Source organism: Malaclemys terrapin, chromosome 14 (genome assembly GCF_027887155.1).
Source record: "Malaclemys terrapin pileata isolate rMalTer1 chromosome 14, rMalTer1.hap1, whole genome shotgun sequence".
Lineage (NCBI taxonomy): Eukaryota > Metazoa > Chordata > Testudines > Emydidae > Malaclemys > Malaclemys terrapin.
Window position 1 is genome coordinate 12,894,379 of NC_071518.1, and position 26,833 is coordinate 12,921,211.

General features: G+C 38.4%; 1 protein-coding gene across 1 annotated transcript in view; it reads right to left on the bottom strand.

Annotated features, from left to right (window-relative positions):
- WWOX (WW domain containing oxidoreductase) overlaps positions 1-26,833 on the bottom strand; it is a 680,961-nt gene that overhangs the window by 463,784 nt on the left and 190,344 nt on the right. Inside the window, exons 7-8 of the mRNA XM_054049157.1 lie at positions 25,546-25,731; positions 21,353-21,617 (exon numbers count right to left, since the gene is read on the bottom strand). Of these exons, the coding sequence (XP_053905132.1) occupies positions 21,353-21,617; positions 25,546-25,731 (451 nt within the window). The remainder of the gene's footprint in view (positions 1-21,352; positions 21,618-25,545; positions 25,732-26,833) is intronic.

Here is a 26,833-nt window from a genome sequence, read left to right on the forward strand (position 1 = left end):
ACATTCCCCATTCTCTTCTCTCTGTTTTGCTGCTCAGCCTGACAGAGTTTCATCTGTTCTGGACTGCTAGGTACAGAAGCCAGTGGGGATGGCTGATATTTATTTTATATTTTTATGAAACACACCCTTCATAATAGATTCTGCACCATCAAGTTGTGCATATAGCTCAACTCTAACTGGGTGAACCTATTGCTGTTGTCCTCACCCCATTCCACCTTTTGTCTAATTCTTTTTCATGCAATTTGTCTGACATTACGTTGAAACGTCTCTTTGGGACAGAGACTTTGTCTTCTATGTACACAGCCTAGCACAAGAGGCCCAGATCCTGACTAGACCTTTTTGACAACATTGTAATACATATAAGTAAATATTTAGTCTACTTTCGCATGTTCCACTCAAGTGATCTCCTCCTTTCCAATTGCTCTTCCCATCTCTCCCTAACTTCTCCAAATGGTAGATGATGATACAACCAGTGGACCAAATTTGGTGATGAATCCTGGTCAAGTGCCACCTGAGGCACATTGTGCATACACTAAAAAGAAGTAACAATAATACCTTATAAATATATTTTCTATCAAAAAGCCACACTGTGAGATTTTTAAAGTCATGGCTCATCTATTATCACACAAAATTAAAGTTAAGAAACTCCACTGCCATCAGCCAATGCCATACAAACCCAAAGCCACACATCTGATTCGTGTTGTTCTTTATTAATTTGCTGATGAATACATGCATGAGAACAGGAGTACTTGTGGCACCTTAGAGACTAACAAATTTATTAGAGCATAAGCTTTCGTGGACTACAGCCCACTTCTTCGGATGCATATAGAATGGAACATATATTGAGGAGATATATATACACACATACAGAGATTTTCTTCCTCATGCTTTAGTATTAATTTTGGTACAAACAGATAACACTTAAATTCCAGGCAATTTATGCCACAATTAATTGTTTCCATGCATCATCAAACTTTAATTCAACTCAAGATTTTATTTTTCTCCTTAAGAGGAGTTGTTTTGGGGTAACTCAGATACAAAAGCTTTCACTGTGCAGTGTGATAGTAATTGTCAAAGAACCAAATATCTCATCTTAGCAAAGACAAATAAAACAAAAATTCAGTGAGTTTCCTGGTAAATAAAAATAAAAGCCACTGCCATTTAACGAAGTGAAAATCAAAGCATATTTATGAAATTACTGCATTTATAGAGTTATGGTAAATGTTACTGCATCATTTCTGAAGAAGACTGACAGGGTTACATGCTCAAGTAAATATACTAAAGACATAATAATGTCACTTTAAAGCAACACCAGTTTTGATGTTCTTGTATTTTTGTTGCACTGTGACTATTAAGATGCATTGCCTCATTTCTTGGAAATGAAAAAGGGAAATGTAACTAGTTCAAGCTACCATGTAACTTTACAACAACTGACAGTAACTATAATATACGCCAGTTTGTATTAAGATGTTATTGCACCTTTCCAGTTCTAATCGCCAATTATGACTCTATTAGTCCTACTTGGCAGTTCATCTGCTCCTGCATCAGCTAAGGGGGACTTGGAGACGGACCTCTGATCTTCATGTTTCCGCTTCAGTGAGTGCTCAGCACAGCGGCTGTCATCTTGAGACATTGAGGAGGTAAGGCATTGCCTTTTCTAAGATAACTACACCTGACCTTACAACAATTTACTAAGGAAATACCTGCCTAATGGCAGTGGGAGTGCAGTTTCTTTTACACTCACAACAGCACTGCAAATTAGAGACAACAGGATAAATCTATGACCAGCTCACTAGACACTTCATTAAATCACTGTTCCCTTGCCTTGTAGAGCACTAATAGAATCACAGCCCTCGTTAGCTACTGAATAAAAGATCAATCACACACTTTGAGAGCTTTTGCTACCAGCTTCCAGAGGAAACATGGGGGGAAAAAAGACATATTTAGGATCATCAGTAAGATTCTGAATGGCCTCACTGCAAGTTGGTTAAATTACCTTTTCCACAACTGACTCTGACTGTAATGCTCAGAGGAACTTGTTAAGTCTGCTTTCAAAAGCTGCTCTTTAATATATGACTACCAAGCCCTGGTCAAAAGTTCATAACGTGCATATGTAAAAAGGTACTAAATTGCCTAAGGGCTAAAACCAGAGGAGTTTAATTGCAACAAAATGCTGAAAATGGTCTGTTGAGGGTCCTTCTATTGGGATACTGCTGGCACTAGCTGATTGAAGTACAGAACATAAAAGCCTTATAACAATATTTCCTTAAATGCAATTGAAACTGCTAGCAGTTGCTAGTGCATATATGCTGTGACTGAAGAACACTGATCCTCCTCTAAAATAAATAAAGAATTAAGAACTCCTACAATTCATAATTCAACACAATGTGGATAAAAAGAAGAATTCAACAACAATAAATATATGTCCAATGGTGTAGGTCAAATTGTGTAGACAATACATAGTTACAGTAGGAATGTAGGTACATAAGTAAGCACTTTTAAACTAGTGCCTGATAAAACCCATTACAATTAAAGCTGGAGAAGAGTTTGCATCTGTCCCTATTTTCCCATGCTCAGAATTTTCAAAAACAACCATCTAAGGGACTAAACATTTCCTTGGGTGGCCTGGGCCTGAGTAATTTTTGATTTATTTAGTAGTTTGAGAAAAGTCCCTTTCGTCATTTCTGAATTCAGCAAGGATAGAAAAATACACATTTTTTAAAAAAATCAAACGCTATTTCCTTTTTATATTGTTTTGTTTTTAACATAGAACAGCAGCAGAAATGGCTAACATCTGAAATGTGGCTAGGAATGATACAGTCCTCATTAAGATCTAATACACTTGCTGGCTCAAAGAAAAATAGTTTTGATTTAAACAAAAATTATGAGCATTTTAATCACTGTATACAGAGCATACAGGCTAGATTTTTTTTTTCTTCTACGTATACGTTCATATTTAAAAATGCATTGCTTACATAACTAACAGTTGAACCTACAATAGTTTCCTGATTATAAACTTTCGTACTTTCAAAATTATCAATTCTCTTCGAATTTGACTTGTTTTGTAGATCTTATTAAGACTTACAAGTCAAGCCAGATTTGGAGAAATTTAGCCCAATATCTATTGTTAAGAACATTCCTCCCCCATAATCAATTTATTAAAAACTACATCAGACAAGAACATGGGGAAGGGGAATCTTTTCTTTCTAGGGAGTGGTAGATTCTCCCTCATTAGAATTCTTTAAATCAAGACTCAATGTCTTTCTAAAAGATAGCACAAACAGAAATGGACTTGGTGCAGAAGTTACTGTATTACATGTGTAATACAGGAGGCCAGACTAGATGATCATAATTATCCCTTTTGGTCTTAAAAATCTATGATGTGTTCTAGCTTTGATCTGTTCTAAACTGAGTTGAGATGGTCCTATGATTTACTTACTTTAAACACCAATCATCTTAAAACTGCCAAACTGATCTTCATGTTTGGCTTCATTGTTAAGTCTTGTTGAGATCTACAAAACAAGCCAAGTTTTAAGAAAAATGGTTTACTACTTTTAAAACATGTTGTAAATTGGCAAAGTGAATCCTAAACTGAGACAACTAACTGAGGCTGTCCTGAATCTCATCCCTCCTGCACAGCTGCTGTCTTATAGCCTCTCCTTTGTCTTTCCATTCAGTCTTTCCATTTGTGTGGGGTGTTTTTGTTTTTTTGTTGGTTTGTTTACTTTCACAGTTTAAACCTATAAGAGACCTCAAGCAGCTTACATGGCTCTAAAGCCTAGGATAGGTTTAAAGGTGCCTTATATCAGTAAAAGGTCTTATATCTTTTAATCCGTTTAAGATGGTCAGGTGCTTTAGATTAGTCTTAGCTTTTATAACTAAGCTAGAATTCTGGAAGACAACAAAGGGATAGAAGGCTGGACAAGGGGTGAGACAATAATTTGTTTTAATTCTCTATTTGTAAGAGAATATATATACAGAAGTACAGAAGTGTGCACTTATTACGAATAGGTACTAGGCAACTTTTAGTCAACTGGTAACTATGAAGTGTGCTGGCCATTAATAACAGACAGGAATCAGTTTTCATTTTCCTAGTGGAACTAGTACGTTAAGACAAATGGGAACAAGTATTGTACATTTTTCCCCCTCTTCCCTTCTACCAGCACAGTATTTGAGCTACTCACCAACATTCATGATTTATCCTTTCCTTGTGGGTAAGGAAGTATTTTCCCCATTGTAAAGATGGTGAGCTGAGGCGAAATAGACTAAGCAACTTGGGCAACATGAGAACTCTCCCCACCCCAGATAGGAGAACTTAGCTCAGATCTCCTGATTCCCAGTCCACAGCCTTTACGAAAATTATATGGACAACAGATGCCCAGAAAGAAGTAGCATGACTGACTGACCAAGTATCTTGCAATGTTTGGCATATGGTGCTGTAAAGGCACTTAGCTGAATATTATTTATTATTATCATTATCTGAAATACATTGACTTTATCAGATACATCTGTTCTGTTGTAATTTCCATATTGATAAGTATAGAGCGCATACACAAAAACTATAATACTGGATGTACCAGTTCAAGGAAGGGGTTTACACTAAATGGAAGAGGTGGACTTTTGTTTGTTTGTTTTTTTAAGTTTGGTACTCACACTTAAGTACCAAATCCCTGTATGAGCAAATCAGGTGTTGGTATGTGCAAATGGCTAAATATCTAAATATCTGACCCTAAATATCTAAATATATGAACGAGATTGAGATCATACATGAAAGTTTGAGACCTGATTATACAGCCAGAGGAAATTACCCTTCCAATAACAAATGGCATAATTTTCAACTTCTAGGAGTCTAAAAAGTGCTTCACGTTTCACCATTGGATGTCTCAGATGAAGTCCAATGAGGAGGAATCAAAATCCAAAACATTGTTGTAAATAAGCCATCTTCCAATGAAGTATAGCAGGAAAGTTCACACCTAACAGCCCAGGCAGACTTGCATAAAATTTCATGAAGACAAAGCTCAAAACCTTATGCTCAGATAGGGAAAATTGCAATCCCAGTGACATATGGCACGATCTTCAATTCTTTGTTTCTGCGAAGGAATTTATGACTGATCAAAGATTTAGAATTAGCAAATTGCATCGTATGACTTGGTTTTAAGCCAAACAGCTTTGGTGAATTTATGGCAATAGATACAGTACAGTATCAGGAGTGTCTGACCAGATGAAGGTCAACTTTTTTGCCTAACATACTTGTGAACGGATAGCAATCTCCATCTTAAATATCTTAAGTATAGCCCCTGGAAGTAGTACTTACAGGAGAATTCCATTTTTAGAAGTATCCGTTCTTAAAGATAGTATTTCTGGAAGTGCTATAAAACACAGAGGTCCACAACTCTGTTAAACGAACCCTGCACATCCAAGATAAGTAGGTTCTGGTTTTCTAGATAAATAATTCTTTATATACATTAAAAATGACTTTACTTTTAAATAAAATATAGCAAAGCTGGATCATACATCTATCTCATTTTAATGTGATGCTTTTGCAATTAATTTAATTCCTCATATACTGTATATAGATTTTTTGACATGCACAGAGGATTCTGCTATATCAATATTGGTATTAAATAACTGCAAAAAAACGTTGTCACTAGAATAATGGATGGAATTCAACTGTGCTGTTTATATTTATTGTCATGCTACTTGTCAAGAAAAGATTGATGCTACCATTCTAAAAATTCCTAGAAACAGCAAAATAAAATGGTCAGGAAATCCCAATGGCTTGAGTCTTATAATTCTCAAACTGAAATTTTAGCAGGTAGGAAAATCTATGGTGACCCTGATTATATTATATGCTTATTATTTTCACATTAATCTGAATAAATAATAGATTGGATTATTGTGTGCTTTTATATTGAACAAAGCATGATCAATTCAGCAATATTTATTCACATTTCCTCCTGAATCAAACAAAAGATTGAGTAGATTCAACCATTTCCCTGAGCATTCTAAATAATCTGAGATCATGCCATCCGACACCCTTTATAAATAAGGAACTATCTTTTAAAGTTGGCAAAACAGATTAGGTGTGATTTTGGGTTGGGGGGGGGAACAGAACAAATCTTCCTCTATTCTTGAAAAATATTCTAAGCTGTGCTGACATTTAAAAAAAATGCTTTTCCAGGTGTGACAATTCTGGTATATCTTAAACCAGGGGCAATGTTCGGCACGCAGCTCGCCAGGGTAAGCACCCTAGCGGGCCGGGCCAGTTTATCTATCTGCTGACATGGCAGGTTCGGTCGATCGTGGCCCCCACTCACTGCGGTTCGACGTCCCGGTCCAATGGGGGCAGCAGGAAGCGGCACGGGCCGAGGGATGTGCTGGCCGCGGCTTCCCGCCGCCCCCATTGGCCCGGGACGGCGAACCGCAGTGAGTGGGGGCCGCGATCAGCCGAACCTGCCGCGGCAGCAGGTAAATAAACTGGCCCGGCCCGCTAGGGTGCTTACCCTGGTGAGCCTTGTGCCGAACGTTGCCGACCCCTGTGTTAAACAATGTCAAAAAGGATATTCTTATATTTTAGAGATAAAGATACTACAATAAATTACAAGTCTCTCATATCTGACAAAAGACAAGACAGTTATTTCCAGTTTGAGGGGGACTGATTGTCTATCCTGCATACAGGGAGAGAAAGACCTCTGAATGAATGGGAATCTGTGCTGGTTAAGGGAGCAGGTCAGGAACAGAAAGGGTGGAGGACACATCATTGCGGACACAGATGCTAATGTTAAAATGAAAAGAAAAGTAAAGAAAAGATCATTTAGGCTTCATTTACTGTTCTGGGAGAGACAACCACAGATTTGGAGGGGGAGACAGGGACAGTAGAAGCTAGGAGGAAGCTGGAGCAGAGTGGTAGGTCCCAGGGTTAGAGTGGGCCAGAATACCATAGGATTTGAGCCATTAAGTAAACCTCACAGCCACTCACTCCCTGACAGAATGAAAAACTCAGGCCAAGAGGATTACCAAATTACAAAATATCCAGAGGGAAAACAAACCAGATTTCCTAATCAGGTTCTTTTCACAGGGCCATTTCCCTCTATGTGGGAATCTAGCTCACTCTCCAGGCTAGCAAAAGAACATAATCTTTTCGCCCCACACTAGCCACGCAGGGTTAATATAGGCAAGAGAGGCCAATTAGCCATAGGCTGCCTCAGCAGCGCTAGGATGCAATGAAGCTTAACTGGGGATGAAGCTCATCGGGCAGAAAAAGGTGTAGCTTCTCTAAAGCCTGGGAGCTGGCCACAGACGGGCTGCAGTGAAGAAGTCACAGTCCCTGATACAAGTGGGGAGAGGAGGAGCCTGTAATAGGAGTGTAGGAAGCAGTCCAGGAAAGTAGCAGTAAGAGAGAATAGATCTGAACTGCTGGTTCGAGGGCTCTGGGTTGGAACCCAGCGTGGAGGATGAGACAAGCTACTGTGGGTGGCACCATGTATATGGAGACTGCCTGAGACTGTGTAGCGAGAGACTCTGGCAAGACCCTGGAAGGGGAGGACGATTGTGACTTGGCTAGAGGATTACCCTGAAGGAGAGGTGCTGCAGCTCCTGACCAGTGAGAAAGGGGCCACAAAATCAGTGACTTGAGGCAAAGGGCTGGGCAACCACCAGATGGTGCATCGACAGCAGTGAGCTAATTCTCCAGGTGAGCCACAAGGAGGTGCCACTGAACAGTGAGTAGCAAGCATCTGATTACACTTTAGAAGACAGCAAAATTACCACTCATGCAAGGAACACTGACATCAGTAAAGAAAAACTGGCACATTCCCTCACGTTTTTATCCAGAAGAGAGATACCACCAATTGCATAACTCTGGGAAGGAGGAGACAACAAGAGAGGAAAACACTATGATATCACAACTTGATATCTGACAACTTCCAAAGACCTATATATATAAAAAAATAAACACACACACACACACACACACACACACACACACACTTACATTCTTTTAATCACGGTCTTCCAAAAAAAGTTTTCAGGAATGTTAATTTAGTTATGTGGTTATCATGTCAAGGGAAAGCCAACATGACAATAAATTACATGTCATATGCAAAAAACAAACAAACTAATAAATAACTTTTTCAGAAAAATAGATGTATTGCATTCACCTATGCAGGAATATTAAAATAAAATAAAAATGTTCCCAGGTTTTTAATATTTTTTTATATATATATATATATAGTAAGAATACTAAGAAAACATTTTATACCCCTCTGCATTTGATATACTGCAACAAAAATTTGGGGGGGGGGAATACTGCAAATATCCTTTTTTTTTAATGATTTAGCTCTAAAAGAAGCAACTTTCTAGTTCAGATTACTTGGATACTCTTACTGTTTACCCTTCCTGCTTTTTTTCTAAAGTCAGAAGAGATTTCTCTCAGAACTTCAAATAAATAAGATATCCAGCTGCACGAACACTATACTTTCTGTTAGATTACTCTGGCTTCTTAAGGAATATTTGACTTTCTCAGAATGTAAATGATTAAAGGGAACCCATCATGTGAAACTGATTGGGGAAATGTTTAAAGTGGTATGGCACCTCTACAAATATGGTATAAAGAGAAATAAAAAGACCACAGTATGGTAAAGCATCTCAGGTATCCAAGGAGGCCTAGGGGAAATATTAATGTCACTAAATAAAACACCTTCCATTTAGGAAATAGTCTTTAAATTACAATTCTATATAGAAAACTAAGCTGTATTTTTTTTTAAATATATGCTACCTAACATACAGTAAATGTGGCCAATGAGATTTCCTGCACATCTGTCCATTCATAAAGAGCATCTTGGAAAAAAGAGGTTAAAACAATTTGTACAATACATAAATGTATACAGTTCTGTAGGCCATACCTCATTAACTGAAGCAGCATAAACTCCACAGTGCTTTTTTAAAATGGGATGCATGTTATTGGCCTTTGCAAGGCAAATACACAGATGGTGAACTTTGTCCAAATACATGGCTCTTTGTGGATCAGCAACTCGATATGCCAAAGGGCTCTGTGGCAGTCCAGATACCACCAGGTAGGCAACTTTCAAAATTACAGGACATAGGCCAAAAAGCAGATGCAAATATGGTTTTAAAGGCCAGAAAGATCAAATCTGTGGCGGCAAAGACTTTCTCATCTAAAACTCCAACTGCTTCATAGTCAAATGGCACAGTTGAGAAAGTGAATTCATGTATGGTGTCACTTCTTTCAGGGAATCAATAGAAGCTCTACATGATAACATTCACAGACAAAAAAAATGCTCCCCAGATCTTGGACTCTAAACTAGGTCAATTAAATTTTAAATTTTAAAAACCAAAGGAAGTCAATGTACACTATGGAAGGACAATAATTTATTACAGTGCAGTTTAATTCAGGTTCCTTATGGTCTTCTTTCAGCTATTTCTGTGCAATCCCCATTATTAAGATATTATCATGTCTTCTACAATTTGGCATGTCAGACAATTGTAACTGGAAACCAAATATGCCATTTTACATGTTAACCTAAGATTTGTTTTTCATATTTCACGTCACTCAGAGCATAGTAATTTCAGTAGGTAAAAGTGTCTGGTTAAACTGAATTCTCTCATGTATTTTACTATTTTGCTGTTTTTAAAATAATATCAACTATGTGTATGTTATAATAGTTGTGACTTCCTCTGAAAGGCTAAAAATGAAATTAACATATAAAATAGTTATGAAACTTAACTTTTTAGAAAAGATGCTGAGCAACTCATTATTGGCTAAAATTCAAGTCTGATTCCTGTGAGTAGTTTTGATAATCTTTTCAGAATGTGTGTAATAGATCATTATAAATGCTGTATTATAATACTGCAATGTATTGACTATTATTCTGATTACAGAGATCTGTTCTATGAAAATATTATCTCTATTATTGTCTTGTTACTGAGAAGAAGAATGATCAGATGCTTAAAGTGCTAGTCTGGAACTTGGAAGCCCTGGGTTCAATTCCCTGCTCATCACAGACTTCCTGCATGACCTTGGGCAAGTCCCCTTCATTTCTGTGTGACTTGACTCCCCATTTGTAACACAGGGATAACAATACTTCCCTGTCTCACGAGGGTGTTGTGAAAACACGTACATTAAAGATTGTGAGGCAGAGGCACTCAAACTTGTAATGGGGGCCATCTCAGTAATATAGACATGTTTGATACTATTTAAATTATAAAATGGATTAGTAGAGACCATCTTTTACTTTGTACAGAGTCTAGGACAGTAGGCTGCTGATCCTGACTGTATGAAAGTATTGCACAGAGGACCCAAACTAATAATTAGAAATAATTATGACTGGGGTACACTGCAGCCAAGATAATTTCTGTTTGAGCATTTACCAGACACCCATCCAGGGGAGCTAATGGAAAGATGCAGTTTTAAATATTCAGAGGAGACCTCCTTGAAATCCTGTTTCAGGAACAAGTACAGACTTCTTTCTGTAATCAAATCCGTGCTTTTGGGATATTTGTCCATATCACAAAAGTAACACAAATTAGCGTGATTGGCAGTATCTGACGGAGGCTCAATCAAGAGAAGTGGGATGGTTGGGGTGCTAATAGTTTAGAGTGAGGCACTTTTGGAAGGTACCCGGAAGCATTCCAGCACTAGTTTAGGTGTTGGCTGCCTCTTTCCTGTGCTAACAGCCACTCAGTTTCATATGCACCAAATTAATTCATCTAAAAATAACTGAAGAAAAAAAATAACCTTCATAATAATCTTCAAAAAGGACTTCTGAGCATTCAGGGTTCCCTGTCTATTTATACAGGATGACCTCATTGCTGAATTTTCATGATAAACTAGTGATAAACAAAATCTACTACTTATTTGCCTAGAAAGCACTGGAAGAACCAAGCATGTATATTTAATTTATTTCACTGGTTTGTACAACTCACATATGCCATAAATAAATCAAAAGGTTTGCAGTGCATGTTTTCCCTTGCTTTGTAATTCCCACCTTTTTTCAGGCATTTCACATGCTCCAGCTTAGTGTCTCACTGCCTGCTGAGAAACCCTTGTTGATGAATCCTGATTTAACGTAAGCTACACAGAAGAAATATTTTATGATTTCCCTTTTCATGTAAGCAAAAACTGAGCTAAGTTGTTTCTAACTACAGCCTTGGCAGTGGTACACTGTGATAAAATAACAGAACTAATTTTAATAGAGCAGAACATATTTTGTACCAGTCAGAATGGTGGGGAGAGGAGAATGGGTGGGCAAAACTCCCCTGGACTTTAATGAGGTCAGAATTTCACCCAGTATTCATTAGGTATTCTCTATAGTAAGCATAAAGAACATTGAGAATACTACTGTAACATTATCTACTTGCAAAGACAATATTGTAAAGAAATAGATGGCAATCCCTGTGTTTACACAATACATTTGTCTGCCCACTTCTCTGCCCATTAAGGGTAGCTGAGGTGCCATGGCTCTTCAGGGGAAGAGTGCAAAGTATCAGAGCTATGTGATTAGGCAAAAACTGTTTAATAACCGAGTGTCTGACCAGACAGGCTCTGTCTTTGAACCATGGAGCAGATACAAAGAGATGCTACACAAGACTGGACTGTCCTGCCCCTAACTATTGCTAAAGTAAACTTTAATATATGGGAAAGTGTCATTTTGATAAGTGACGTTTCAGTAACCTGCTATTTGGCTTTCCATTACCATTTCCATTAAAGACTCTTATTCTTGTGTACAGTGAGAATATTGATTCTACTATTTTTTAAAGGAAGGAGGGATGTAACTAGTTAACTTAAAGTGATAAATTTTATTTCAGTGGACTGGATAGCAAGTAATCTTTGTAGGAGGCCCCAAAACAGCAATAGTTTAAAATTTGGGCGAGATGGTCTGACTTTCCCAATCTGGTTGGTTGGGAGACAACAGAATATTTCATATACAAATTTTTCAGTAAAACACAGCAGTACCCGCTGTTCAGGCTTGACCTGGGAGTGACTAAATCTCTTTATGTGTGCAGAGTATTAACCCATTTCTGGTCTGAAAGAGTTGGCTGTATCTGGGAGGCTGAGCACCAAGACAGCCTTGGGATTGTTGGAGTCACCTGGCTTTTAGTTTGGTTTTAAGAGGTGACCTTTCATCAAAAGAATGACCATCCCTTCCCTTTGCTTTATTGACCATTACACTCCTGTAACCTTTTGAGTTTAGCATATTTTTGGTCTATGTACCAGATTCCCTTAGAACTGTGTCCTGTGGGTATACACACAGCACCTGCTATTTGCAGGAATGGACACATCTTTGACTAACACAGTACTTCTCATGTCTTACATTCTTTCAGGTTTTATCTTCTTCTGCAAAGATGTATGATATATGTGGATTTTCACCATGGACTAGAGAATAGAGTGGCAATGGCACATCCTAATGGGCAGATGAGCATATCCTAATTAGGGCAGTTGATTAATCACAGTTAACTCACGCGATTAACTAAAAAATTAAGCATGCATATTAAATATTATTTTAAAACTACCACTTCAAATTTTATTTTTTCACAGGCTGTAGATCAGGGGTCGGCAACGTTTGGCACGTGGCTCACCAGGGTAAGCACTCTGGCGGGCCGGACCAGTTTATTTACCGGTGAGAAGCGGCGCGGGCGAGGGATGTGCTGGCCGCGGCTTTCCGCCACCCCCATTGGCCAGGCATGGCGAACCACGGCCAGTGGAGGCCACGATCGGCCCAACCTGCCGTGTCAGCAGGTAAATAAACTGGCCCGGCCCGCCAGTGTGCTTACCCTGGGCGAGCCACGTGCCAAACGTTGCCGACCCCTGCTGTAGATGTTTGAGACTACTGCACAGACCATGACATCTTCTTTCTAACACACAGGTAGTATGTATAAACTATCCAATAAACAAATAAAAATCAGGCCAGCGAGTAACTCCTTTCCCATTGAAGTCAGCAGGAAATGCATTGGTGTTTAAACCCCAATTTTCAGTAAGTTTCTCTACTGTATATTTTAAAAATAAAAGTCAGATACACATAGCTTTTCTTTAACTTAAATTGTACTTTGGTTTATCAGTAGTGTCCAGAAACTTTAAACGGAGAGAGAAATCGTGTCTCTGTGCTTGAGAGATGATCCACGGATCCCTGCCTCCTTCCTCACCCCAGTACTCTCAAATCAGAACACTCTGCAGCCCTAGCCTTCTTTCCTTCCCCTCCACAGTTTGAGCTCTACAGGTTCCATCTACTCTGTGTTCTGGGTAGCTATTACTATTATGCAGGCAGGTAAACAAATGCATTTGCATTTACTAAGGGTTACAACTAGACAAAAGTCATTCTGAGAGTGGAGATACAGCCACCACCACCCTGTCAGCTTGTGAGCTGGAATCTGCAGATCAACATTTAGTTCCTGTTTACTTTTTATATAATTTTGAAAAAAAATACAGACTCCTATGTGTTCTCTTCAAAAGGAACCACACACCCTGCAACTTTACATCAGTGCTAATCCCTCATACGTCCTCAGTCCAGCTTTACTCCCTTCCCCCTCTAACATCATGTTCTCAAACTAAGGACTCAGCAGGAAATAATGCTAAGGTCAGACTAAGGTATAGTGTTCTTTTCAAAAGGAACAGAGGGTCCTGTGGCACCTTTGAGACTAACAGAAGTATTGGGAGCATAAGCTTTCATGGGTAAGAACCTCACTTCTTCAGATGCCAAAATGGAATTACCTACTGTTTCAAAAGGAATTACCTACTGTTCTTCATACTCAAGACACCACAATGTGCTTTTCAGTTATGAGCTATACAGCTACTAGTGGCCAAATACTAGCCTGACATACACCCCCTCATGCACGGACTTGTCTTGAGATTTTATATCCATATTTAAGGGCAGAATTTGGGCCCAATTGTTCAGTAATTCATGGCAGCCATCATGAAATTAACAACAGTCACACAGATCTTTGAACAATAAAATATATTTATTTTAAGAGGGAATGTTGACCAGAATATAAATATTATCCCAGATTCTTTAAAAGAAGCCACAGAAACATTAAAGCTTTTGGGGGTTTCTATCAACAGCATGTAGAAGTGGATCTTGGCTTGTCTTAGGACAAAACATGGCATCACTAAGGGTATATCTACACTGTAATGTAACCCAGAGTTAGTGGAACTCTAGTTAGCAGACCGTGGGTTTGTTAACCTAGGGCCTGAGCATCTACACTCATTTGTAACCCCAGGTTAACAATTGTTGAACCCTGGGTCCCAACCTGGGGCTCCAGAGTCTACACTGCATTATGTGGGCCTGAGTCCAAACACCCATATCCCAGACTTCCTAGAGCCCTTCCAAATTTGGCTGCTCTAGGCCTTAGTTCATGGTGCAGTGTGGAAAAATTTAACTGTCCAAAGGACAAAATATCAGCCCATGGGATTCTGGAATACTTTTTTGGCAGACCCTCATAGTACGAGTCTAGTGGGGCTGCATCTACATGCAGAGCAATAGGGCTTGAACCCTGAGTCCCAGCTTGATTCAGGCTTGGAACCTGATTTATGTGTAGACAGGAGGCGGGGCAGGCTTGAGCCTGAGTTCAAACTTTGGACTTACAGTAGTGTCCAGTGTAGGTATACCCTAAGGGTGCAGAACCCTCTCATCCCTAGAACGGCATTACAGTGTTGGCTTTAGAATTAAGTTCAAATCATTATCTGACATTTGAACCCAGGACCTTTTAGCTTGGGGCAAGAGTGCCAACTGAGCAACACAAACAGAAATTTTAAATTCTTTGCACAAATTATCTAATAAACTAAACGCTTAGTATTTAAATGAAATCCTTGAAGTAGTATAAGACATGAAACCAAAACATTTGATGCCTCAACTACACTTCTGATGTCCAGAAGATCTGAGATGTGGTTGTAACTAAAATGCACTCCTTATATTTCTCCATAGCACATAATTTAATAGCAAAATCCCCATTCTAAAATGCTAATATTTTCCAAGAAAAAACATAGGCTGTACATCTATCGACCTCTTAGAAATTTAAAAAATTTGAAACTATAAATCTCTGTATGGCAGGTTATTCAAGGCAGAATTACCCTGCTATGGCTAGCTGAGGTTAAGACATTGACATCTTGTGCTTTTCTAGCTATAATTTATAACTGCAACAGACCAGTGTTTTATTCCCATCCATTAAAAAGGGAGTAGCACATCTGTTAAAACTCTACTACAATGGCTGGCTTTGCATTGCAACAGGAAACGTAACCCAATCGTCTCAGAACTTTTACAAATTCTATTCCTTTTTTCATGTAAAAGGATTTGAAAATGTAGTTCACTGAAACATCTGTTAAGCTCTTGAAACCCTAACACATGATATTCTTTCTTCTCTATTACCTGCCAACAAAAATATTTGGTTCTATGTAAGACTATAGCAAGAGGGTGATAATAGCACTCTCCTTCTATTTTTATATGCCACTGTACACCGACAAGATCATATGTGGTGACACTAGTTAATATATTCTGTATCAAAGTTTAAATCTTATGATAAATTTATTGAATTTTAATTGTACAAGTGTCTAGCAAGAAGTCAGAAGGGGTTTTGAATGACAGATTTACATTAATTAAAAACATGAGAGACTATTTAGCCATGTCATTTTAAAAAGTCAACTTAATAACCTTGTGTATATGTTTATTTTATAACTTATTTTTTAAAAACATAGATCAAACCAGCTGGGCACATACCTAGTCTATGCAACCATGCATTTCCTACCACTGTTCCCTTCAGAATCCCTCCTCCAGTTTGTTTCCTCCCTCCTTCCATTTGTTCGTAACATCCACTTGTTGCAGTTTGTCTTTTTAAGTAGACTGTAAGCTCTCCAAGGCAAGGCCTACTTTTTACTATATGATTGTATAATGTCAAGTAAAATAGGGACCTGATCCTGATTATGGCTTCTGCTCGCTACCGTAACAGAAGCAGTAAATAAACAAAACAGGACAGAGCTGCTGCTGCTATTACTATCTGCCACAAAAAAAAAAGAAGACTGTACATCCGTTTTAACTAATTTCAATACGTTTTGGTTTGGGAAAAGTAAGGGGGGGGGGGGCGCGCGAGAATCCAAGTTCAATTTTCACCAGTCTAAACAGTATAAATATCTGTTGGAATCACCATGTTAACAAGTTTCAGCGGCAGAACACCTGCAAACTTCCTGTGAATCACTATGACCAGCACTGATACAATATATCACACATTACTCCACTGTAGGCAGCCATAAAAGAGGCTTGGCTGGGGTGGAGTTGCGTTACTTTCAGTATGATAATCCATTTACAGCAATAATTAAAACGGTATATGTGCAAAAGCCTAAGATTTCAAAGAGAGATTAAGTTTAAGGAACTTAAGAGTATCCAGTAGTATAGTTAGACATCTGTAACACTATTCCTTAAAACAGGCACTTAAAATAGCCTGACTCCATGAAGAGTGCCCTAATTACTGTAACTAAAGTCACTACAGTCACAGCAAGTAACAGCAAATAAAAAAAGGTTTATATTAAAACACTTCTCTTCAATGCTTCAGGGAATCAGCTAAAACTAGAGGCCGACAGGCAATGTTTCCTTGTACTAAATTCTGTCATGCAGAGTATTCTCATTGCCACATGCAAAAGGCCGCATGACCTCTCCCAAGAGTGGAGATATACAGTATGCGGCAACATTCATCTCTGAAGGAAACATACACTCTCACATTCAGATTGAAGCAACACCACCTTTATGAACTTAACCACTAAAAAAAGGCATTTTTTTAAATCACACAAGATAGACCTTTGCCCTCTATTTGGAATCAAAATGAAACATTTGACCAGCTGGTATAATTTATAAGAAGTGTAATTTAAGTAGACAATTTAAAAATGTCATTAAGACATTATCACAAAAAATAAATGTGACAAAAATGAAAATGAAAAGCTCTCAGTAATTAGCAGTAACCAGTTTAGCAAATTATTGTGGATACACTAGAAGTGAAAATTTAAAGACTAGCTTTCCAAAAAGTTGAGCCTTTGAGTCCTACCATATGTTACCCACCATTCTCAGTGCTTCTCTACTAAACCTTGTTTTGTGAGATAAAATGAAAAGCTTGATTATTTTTGACTATTTCTATTGTAATAGCACCAAATGGCCCCTGTCAGGATCAGGACCTCACTGTGCTAACCACTTCAGGTGTTACACATATGCAACAAACTATGAACATATGGTCTGTGCCCATAGTAACTGCAGCCTCAAACTCAGACAAATCCAGTACCCAGCCGAAAACACCAGTCTAGGCTCTGGGGACATCTGCGATAGGAATGGGGAGAAGACTCCTGTATCCAAATCATAGAGTGAAAATGGAGCTGCTCCAAAAAGCCTACTCCAGCTTAGTGACAGGAGGTGTAAGCTGTGAGGTCCTAATACAAACTCTCAATGTGAGTAAGGAGTAGAGCACTTAGGGGCAACATTTCATTTCTACAACAAAAAATCCCTGTCCATATCTGAGCTAGGAATACAGCATAGCTGGGCTGCACACTATGAAAGGGATGCACATTTTCTGTGGGTCCCCAGGTTCGGATCCCAACCTTGGCAGTGTTAGCACCCATGAGGTTTAGGGCAGGATTTGACACTATGAGCTGTAATAATGAGATCTGCCTTCACCCAGGACTATCACAATAGCACCTGTACTGCCTCAATTGAGTAAAAGAAACACACACAAAGAACTGACTGAAGAAATACGGCTTGGTTTAGGGATGGTTGTCTAGTCAATGCTGATCTCTCACTCTCTTTTACAAACCAGCCATAAACACAGATACCATCATATGAGCCTATCATCAAAAGAGGTGATACAATGATAAAGAACCACCAAAATGACCTAATTAGCATTTTAAATTTTAAAATGGAAAAGGATAAGTTTATCTGAGCCACACAAACAAAACACAAATACAAAGCACTCATCAAAGAAGATGCACCAAAGTAAATAAAACTAAGTTATAGTTATAATAGGTCCCAGGAGCTGCATCTTTTTTTTTTACTGTGAACTGATACCGCTCCCTGGCACAACCACCATAGTGTAACGCTTGAGGATAAGGAGGACATTTACCCTATCTAAGCAGATGCTCCCAGGGCTGGATTTTGTACAACAAGCTCACGTGTACATGCATAATTTTGATATACTGACTACTGCATGTGTGGCTGAAGGATTCTAACACCTGCCTCAACAGCTGATAGTGTTCATGCACCAACCCCACTGGAACACGTGTTTTGCACATACAAATTCTGCAACCTACACACAGAACTGTAAGACTATTCAGATTGCCTGTGTAACTGTTAGCATGGCAAACTGTATGCTCAACTCTGTTCTCCCACATGAAGGCTGGGTTCGGGCATCACTCAGAACCTGGCCCTACGGTTGGAGATACCTCTGGAATTTTGGCCTCCAGGCCACTTGTAGAGAAAATGCTTTTATACACTTTGGGCCTGATTCTCCACTTACTTGCACCTATGTAAATTAGGATGAATTCCATTTAAGACAATGGAACTACACCACTGTAAAACTGGACTAAGTGAACATGCAATCAGGACCGTTTCTTGTACATAATTACACGGATTCAGCATGTGACTCAGCCATTAATCTGACAAGCTATGGGGGGCAATGTTATTGATGGAGCTACTCAGGGATGATACCCGACTCCTGTCCTCTGCTTCTTTTCAAATTAAAATAATTGATTTTCTCTGTTTCACTGGCTCAGAGAGACAATGAGTTATGCAACCTCAGAACCACTGGCATCCATCACTGTGCCCATTGTGAAGCGCCCGAGATGGGGCTGAACAACTACTAAGATAGGCTCGACTCAGTATGGGTATAGATACCTTCTTTCCACATCCCAGATGCTTGGTCTCAAACAGGATGGAGCCATTTTTTTTTCCTTTGGGAATATCATTCCCTCTCAGTGAGTAAGTGATGAGACACAGTCAATAAGGTTCAAAAGCAGGCAATTCTCAGCAAAGCCCATTTGACGGCACTGCAATCTCTTAATAAAGAAGAATGTTAGTGGTAGGCACGAAAGGCCTAGTTAACCTTCTTTGCGTAACGGACCCAATCCAATGTTCACTAGAGTCAATGGCAAGACTCCCATAGACCTCAGTGGGCATTGGAAAGTGCCCATTGTAGGGAATCAAACAGTAGGTAGACACATTTTTAATGCATTATTTATAATCCTTTCAAGCCATGAAGTTCTGTTAGCTAACTCATCATTCTATGGTGGACTACTGAAATACTGGAGGGGTAGCCGTGTTAGTCTGAATCTGTAAAAAGCAACAGAGGGTCCTGTGGCACCTTTAAGACTAACAGAAGTATTGGGAGCATAAGCTTTCGTAGGTAAGAACCTCACTTCTTGCATCTGAAGAAGTGAGGTTCTTGCCCACGAAAGCTTACGCTCCCAATACTTCTGTTAGTCTTAAAGGTGCCACAAGACCCTCTGTTGCTTTTTACTGAAATTTTGTAATTATTAATCCATTTGTAATACAGTTTGTCTGGAAATATGTACAAAGGCTGCAGAAACTGTTCTCTAAAATGATACATTGGTGACTTTTGGGGGCGGGAGGAACCTGAGATTACTATATTGACTATCTAGCTCCTCAAATGGCAAACCCCTGGACACACCTCATGCATTGGGTACTTACAACTTTATCTCTCAACAAATTTCTTCAGATGAATCCAAGGGGCTTCTATCTATTGAGTGGTATGTTTTAAATTCAGGCAAGTTTGGGGGTTATCCCAACACAAAAAGAAGCGTCTGAAAATGTCTTAACAGTCAGTATATTTTCCATGCTCAGATCAGAGCCGGTTCCAGGCACCAGCGAAGGAAGCAGGTGCTTGGGGCGGCAAATGGAAAGGGGTGGCATGTTTGGGTCTTCGGCGGCAATTCGGCGGCAGGTCCCTCAGTCCCTCTCGGAGTGAAGGACCCGCTGCCAAATTGCCACAGAAGAATGAAGCGGCACGGTAGAACTGCCGCCGAAGTGCTGCCGATCGCGGTTTTATCTTTTTTTTTCCTGCTTCGCCGCTTGGGGCAGCAAAAAAGCTGGAGCCGGCCCTGGCTCAGATAGTTAAAAAATGGCTTCTACCTGTTGATGAACTGTATAGTAAATTTCTTGACCACACTTTGGTTCATTATGAAATACACTGAAGAGACCAAATAACCAATGTCTGACAGGTTTATTAATATGGTACAGGAAAAAGATGCTATATGATATACGTCTTCAAAGAGCAGTCCCATGCAGTGACAATACATTCACCTTATGCAAGTGTGCTCCCCAAGTTACACATTTCAGCTGGTATTATCTATATGATTTTACAAGTTACACATTTCTTTACACAAACTGAAAACCAACCCATTGGTATATTCCAGTTCCCTAACTAGTTGTTCTGTTTCTTCCTTATCTTTGTTTTGGATACTAGAATTCCAGGTACTGATCCGTTAAGGTACTTCTTAGCTTGTACTAAGACATAGAATGAATATATCTTGATTTTGACAGGTTTCCTATCTGCTTGTGCCAAATGCTTACTTCAGCAAGTGCAAGGTGTTATGGGTTAGGGTTATATTTAGTATAAGTGAACAGGATTATGGTATAGGCTAGTTTAGGCTAAATCACTGATATAATCTTTTTATAAACATAATAGTGTAATTTGTATACAAACCAGAATATATAAGTCAACGTACCAAACAACCACCAGCACACACACACACACACTCCCACACCTCCTCACACACTCCTGTTTTTAAAAAAAAAAAAAAAAACACACCAAGGAAACCACTGCCTTTGGATTAAGAATAAGGATAAGGAAGATGATATTCACCAGGAAGCTATAAGCCTCTGAAAAAGAAGGGTTTACACTGAAAGTGCTTTCCCTCAGCCATCAATGATGTCATTAGCAAGGTTCTCTAATCACAGCACCTCCATATTCATCTATTTACATACCAAATGTACCTGAGCATGCACTTAATTGAAAATTCAGAACAACTTTTTAAATTCTTTAAATGTGTGTTGAAGCACATCACTAACCCCACAGCATTCCACCCCTAATATGTGCAGCTACCCATTAACAGGGCAACGGAAATCAGGCATTCCAACATTGTCAATCTAAAGTAATACATAGAAAGTTCATCTGAAATGGTTTTAGGACCCTTTACTACAGCTCACAGGTTTGACAGCATGATCACCATTAAAACCGTGCTTGCATTTATAAGAGGCAAAAGGTTAAAGCAAATATGTACATCTGGATTTTTATAACTCCACTCCCATGATTTAAAAACTGAAGATGTGTAAAATGCTGCAAGGCATTCACTTACCATGGATTTGGTGAAAGGCCGAGCCAAGGTAAACAGCAGGGTATACACCCACCAGTTGCGATGAATGGATGAGTAGATCATATTTCCAGGATGCACTGCATTAGAAGTCACCCCATGGGGAGAAAGGTGGCGGTTTAGCTCATTGGAGAACAATATATTGCAAAGCTTGGAACGGTTGTAGGCCACCATAGCCCAGAACTCTTTCTTAGATGGAGAAAGCAGGCTGAAGTCAAGCTTTCCTGAGGAATCTTTAATTTCTGAAAATCTAAAAAACAGTACACGTGCTTTAGACATTCTGGGCCAAATTCTGCTCTCATTTAAAACCGCACTACTTCTTGGAAGTCACAAAGGTTGTGCTGTTGCAAATGACAGCAGAATTTGGACTGCAATCAACACACAATTTGCTTAGCAGTTTCTTAAAATCTAATAGAAATTGCTTGTGGTCCTCAAAAATAACTTCATGTTATATGGGAGTAAAAGTATTAAATAAATTCACATCAGAAGCAAAAGATAACCCATTAAATCCATGCTAACAGAAAAGTTATTTAAAAGCCATAGTTTCTGTATACTATATGAACTACATTCTTTTGCAACAGGAACAAAATCAGCATTTTAGTTTTGTTTTTGAAGACTCACATGATTAACATACATTTAAATCATATAGAATAAAAGATTTCTGCTTTTCAAAGCAGAGTAATACAGTATTCATTCTTAACCATTTTTCCCAGATTATTTTAATCTAATGCTCAAGTACTGCATATTTTAGTTTAAGTGTCCAAGTAACTACAGATGACTCTTGCTGCCTCTTAGACTCTTTTTAGATTAAAAATTGATGATTATAAAGTGGTTATAACCTTGGTAACTTGCCATCAATAGTCTTACATGTTTAAAAGATAAATGTAAACAAAGCCAAAATGAGTTCTGGCAGACTATAATGTTTTTAAGTATACCCATGACATGACTGAACACAAATCAAAGTAACTAGTTGATGTTTTTTAATTGGGTCTGACAGAGTCATTAAACACCAGCTGTTTGTTTCTTTCTTTTTTTAATAATAACAAAGTAGTGAATGTACTAAAGACACTTGCATGAAAAAAAGTTATTTTCTAGATAGTTCTCTATCCATCCTTACATTTTTGGTTTATTAAATTACCAGTTTGCATTAGTGCTGAGAAATAAATATCACTGATAGTTGCAAAACAATGTTCCAAACAAGAGTGCTACTTTAAGGGGGCGGGGGGGGGAGGGAACGGGCGGGAGGTTTAGCAAACTCACTTCAATATGTAGAGCTTTCAGAATCAGCTGGGGAAATGAGGGACAAACAGAATTGTGGTGTACATTATAAAAAAATATTTTAAAATGCCTTTCCTGATTTTGCATTATATACTCCAAATTAAGCAATTGACTGGTTTGTTTGTGTTTGTGGGGTTTCTTAAACTTATGTCAGGACAAAAACAGTAAAATACATAGATAAAAAGCCTACAAGCTTCCAAAGTCAATAGGAGCTGACAATGCCTTGTCCCTTTCAGAATCAGTCCCTCATTTGATCTCAGGTAATAAAATGCCTCTTTCATAATTTTCACATTTATTTAGGGCACAACTCTGAAATCAACGGGACTAATCCAGGAGTAAATTATTACTCAACATGAATAAGGATGGCAGACTTTGCTAATCAAGCCCTTAGTAGCTGTCTAAAACACCAAAGTATACTATACAGATACAGTGTTTTGTGTCTATCATTAACACAATAGGAATGTAACGACACATTTTCAGCCCAATCCTGTGAGTCAGTCTTACGTCGGCAGCGCCATTCACTATGTTGGACAATCAAATTAACTATACAGAAATAAAGATAGGAGGAAAGTCAATTTACTTATTATTCTTATTCTTATTTTCGTATGATGTACTTAAACTACTTATAAAATGACTTTTAACTCAATTCATTTGCACCGAATCCAGATAAGTAAATAAAATTGAGCAAAGGACCAGAGAGGCAAATAAATGTTTTGCCTCAGAGCAGTCTAGCATAATAATTTCTGCAAACATAGGACTTTATTTTCCCCCTAACAGGGAGTCTTGATTCCAACAAAAAGATTCAGCCAAGGTTTATGGAAGTAATTAGATACCAACACTTCTGTTTTACAATACGGTTTAAGGCTCAGAGTTCTGAAGTAAGTTGGAAAGTACTACTTATTAAGACCTGCTCTCTAAACTAGGTCTCTGCATCAGCTTATTGTCACTGAACAACTAGAAAAAACAGCCATTTAACAATTATTTTAAATGTTTAAATATGATCTAAGACACAAGAAATGAACCCCTAAAACAGAAAAGCTATAGGCTGGATTAGTAATTATATTCTGACATGCACAGTGACTTATTTTTTGTTAGGTTTCCATAAAACTTGGCTCATCTCATTCAGTTAGCAACGAGCACTTTAAAATAATCTTATTTTTCAAAACAAAGATAAATCTGTGTAAAGATATGAGCTCTAGTTCCACACAGCACTTAAGGGGGAAAAAAACCAAAGATGTCATTTAAAATACTATTTGAGATACAAGCTTACAAAGGGAAACAAGCAGCTGACAATTCAACATAATCTGCCATTAAATAACAGCTCATTTATACATATCCCATTGTGCCCTCCACATCTGGCAAGTGATTGGAGTTGGCAGATTTATTTCTAGAGCTATCTTGCCTGCCCCACAGTAGCCTCCCTCACTCCTAACAGGACTCTGCAACTTGCTTTCACAAACCTGGTGTGATTTGCAAAGATAAGGATGTCCAGATTTTGTTACCACCTAATTACTAGATGTTTCATGTCTTTTAACACCAGGGAGGATTATTACTGGCATTTTCTATTGCTTCCTTTCATTTCAGCCGTCATAAATTTAAAATGGTAAAAGTAAATCTATCTTCAGTGTGTCATTTATACCATAAGCCCCTCTGTTTGGAAGTGATAAAGATTTCAGTCTGACCCTTGGCTGGTCTCTCTCTACCCGGTCTCCAGGGTTACATTCTATGGAAACATGATTAAAAAAATAAGCTTCATTCTGGGTCTCTTAAAACAGTGCAGAAATAAATAAATAAAAGTAGTTGCACATTTTTCCTCTTGCTTTGCTAAATCTCTTGCACACCATGCAAAAAAGTGAAATAGAAATCAACAATAATGTTTTAAAGCAGGCCATGATGGGCCTAATAATCCTGCAATCTCTGCACATTCTGAACTAAATCTGAAGCCAGCATGTGCTTTGGATGCAGAAAGAATTCAGAATTGGGCCCTGAGGCCCAGATTTTTAAAGGTATTCAGGCATTGCTGCACTAAAATATCATTGACAGTAGTTGGGATTTAGACTCCTTATTGCCTAAATCACTTTTGAAAGAGGGATTTAGGCGTCTAAATCAGTTTTCTGTTGCAACGTTAAGTGCAGCAATGCCTAACTACCTTTAAAATCTGGGCCATAATCTACTTCAGGTAGTAATTGTTTTGTCTTTTTAAAAACTTCCTTCTCTTCAGTTATTAAAAACATTCTAAAATCATTGCAAACATGTTTGAAATTTCATATTGTGCTTTTTGCCAAATTGTACTCCTAAAGGTAATCAGAGAGAAGTGCCATCTGATATCTTAACTGAAAATTTAACCAAAAGAGGCACAGCCAGATTTCTAATATAGACTAGCTAACAAACTTCCCTTCCTACAATTATACAGCTAATGTCTGCACTGAATTCCCTAATTTCTCATTATAAAACAATTGGATTTCATCTAGCAGTCTTTAATTGCATTGTTTCTCCTGCTAGAATAACTGCACATTCTTCTTGGTAAGATGTTGAAGTTGTTGAATGACAAATCAATAAAGGTCATGCCATTCAGATTTAATCAATTATTATTCCATCTCCTAGCAAAATCAATGAGTGGCCTGAAGTGCAGTGAAAAATCTGCATTCATACAAAGAGTGACCAAGACCGACCTATGCAGTATTATGAAACTTGTTTGCACATAGAATCTCAGGGACAGATCCTATATATGAGTAAATCCTACTGACTTAAAAAATGATTGCTCAAACAGGAGTAAGCACTATAGGATTGGTATTTTTATTTTAAAAACTTTGGTATTTCCAGTGTGGTGGTTTCATCCCAAGGACTGCAAAAAGGAACAGTCAGAGCTAAATCAAGAACATATTGTGATTTTAACCAACCTGTGTGATTCTGATGAAACCATCACAACTCTTGCTGGAGATGAGCGGCGTAGAATGTCTTCAAGAAGTTGGACAAGGTAAAAATGCCCCAGGTGATTCACCTGGAAGGTGGCCTCTAGGTCATCTTCTGTCAAGGACCATGGAGCAGCAAAAACAGCAGCATTGCAGATCAGCATGTGGAGTGGCCTGAATCATCAACAAGATACACTGACATTAAAAAATTAAATCAGATCAAGTAAATAAAAAAGTACAAAGAATTAGATGTAATTAAATGTATTGTGATTGTGATTTATGCCACCTTATAATTTCAGAACTTCCACTGGAAAAACAAACAAACAAAACAAAGGTAACTGAACAACTGGAGCTCAAATACTTTGCATCTCCAGGTCCACCATAAACACAAAGGGTTTGGAATGGTCAGAAAAATAGTGGACACTGGATGGATGGCTGACATGCATAGATATATTAGACAGATCTCCAGATATTCTACTCCAGATGTCATTAAACCTCCAAAGTAGGGAACAGGCTCAAATTTGACAGGCTGCAAAACATAATCCCTCTAACCATAGGAATTTTACCCCATATTCTTGGTCTTAATGTGCCCAAGGAGTAAAGATTACACAAACTGAGCAGTCTCCATGCAAGTCACCTTCATGCACAGACATTATGGACATTTAAGTACTGCAGACCTGACACCTTTTAAAACCCAACTTTTTATCTGTCAGCCATATCACATATTTAACTCCCAAATAGGCAAAGTCACGCTAAAAAGCTCTAATGTTTAGAAGCAGCTAACCAACCCAAAAATGTATAATTTAAAATAGAACGAAGTGCAAGTATAGGGAAACAGAAGAATGGTTCGTTTGTCTTCTGTTTCAAGTACCCACTGCCTGCTGATGGGATGGCTGTGGGCCATGCTTCCTTATGTACCATGAGAGGACAAGTGCACAAGCCAATGATCACCACTTTTCTAGATGGTTCCAAGTCTGCAGCAGCAGGGCACAAGCGTCCCAATATTGGGGTTCTACATAGACAATCCTATGAGAAATGTCAAAAATTAAGACTTGGATTTCCAAAGAAGCCTAAGATAATTAGGCACTAAGCACCTTTTAAGCACTGTTGAAAATCCCACCTTCAATAACAGCCTAATTATCTAAAAGACTTTGGGGGAAATTAAAAAAGGGGTGACAGACATCAGTTTAATATGACAATACTGAGAATGTTATCATCAATGAGATTAGACAGATAAAAATCTTTAGTTAAAAATAAATTTAAACTAGAAACCCAG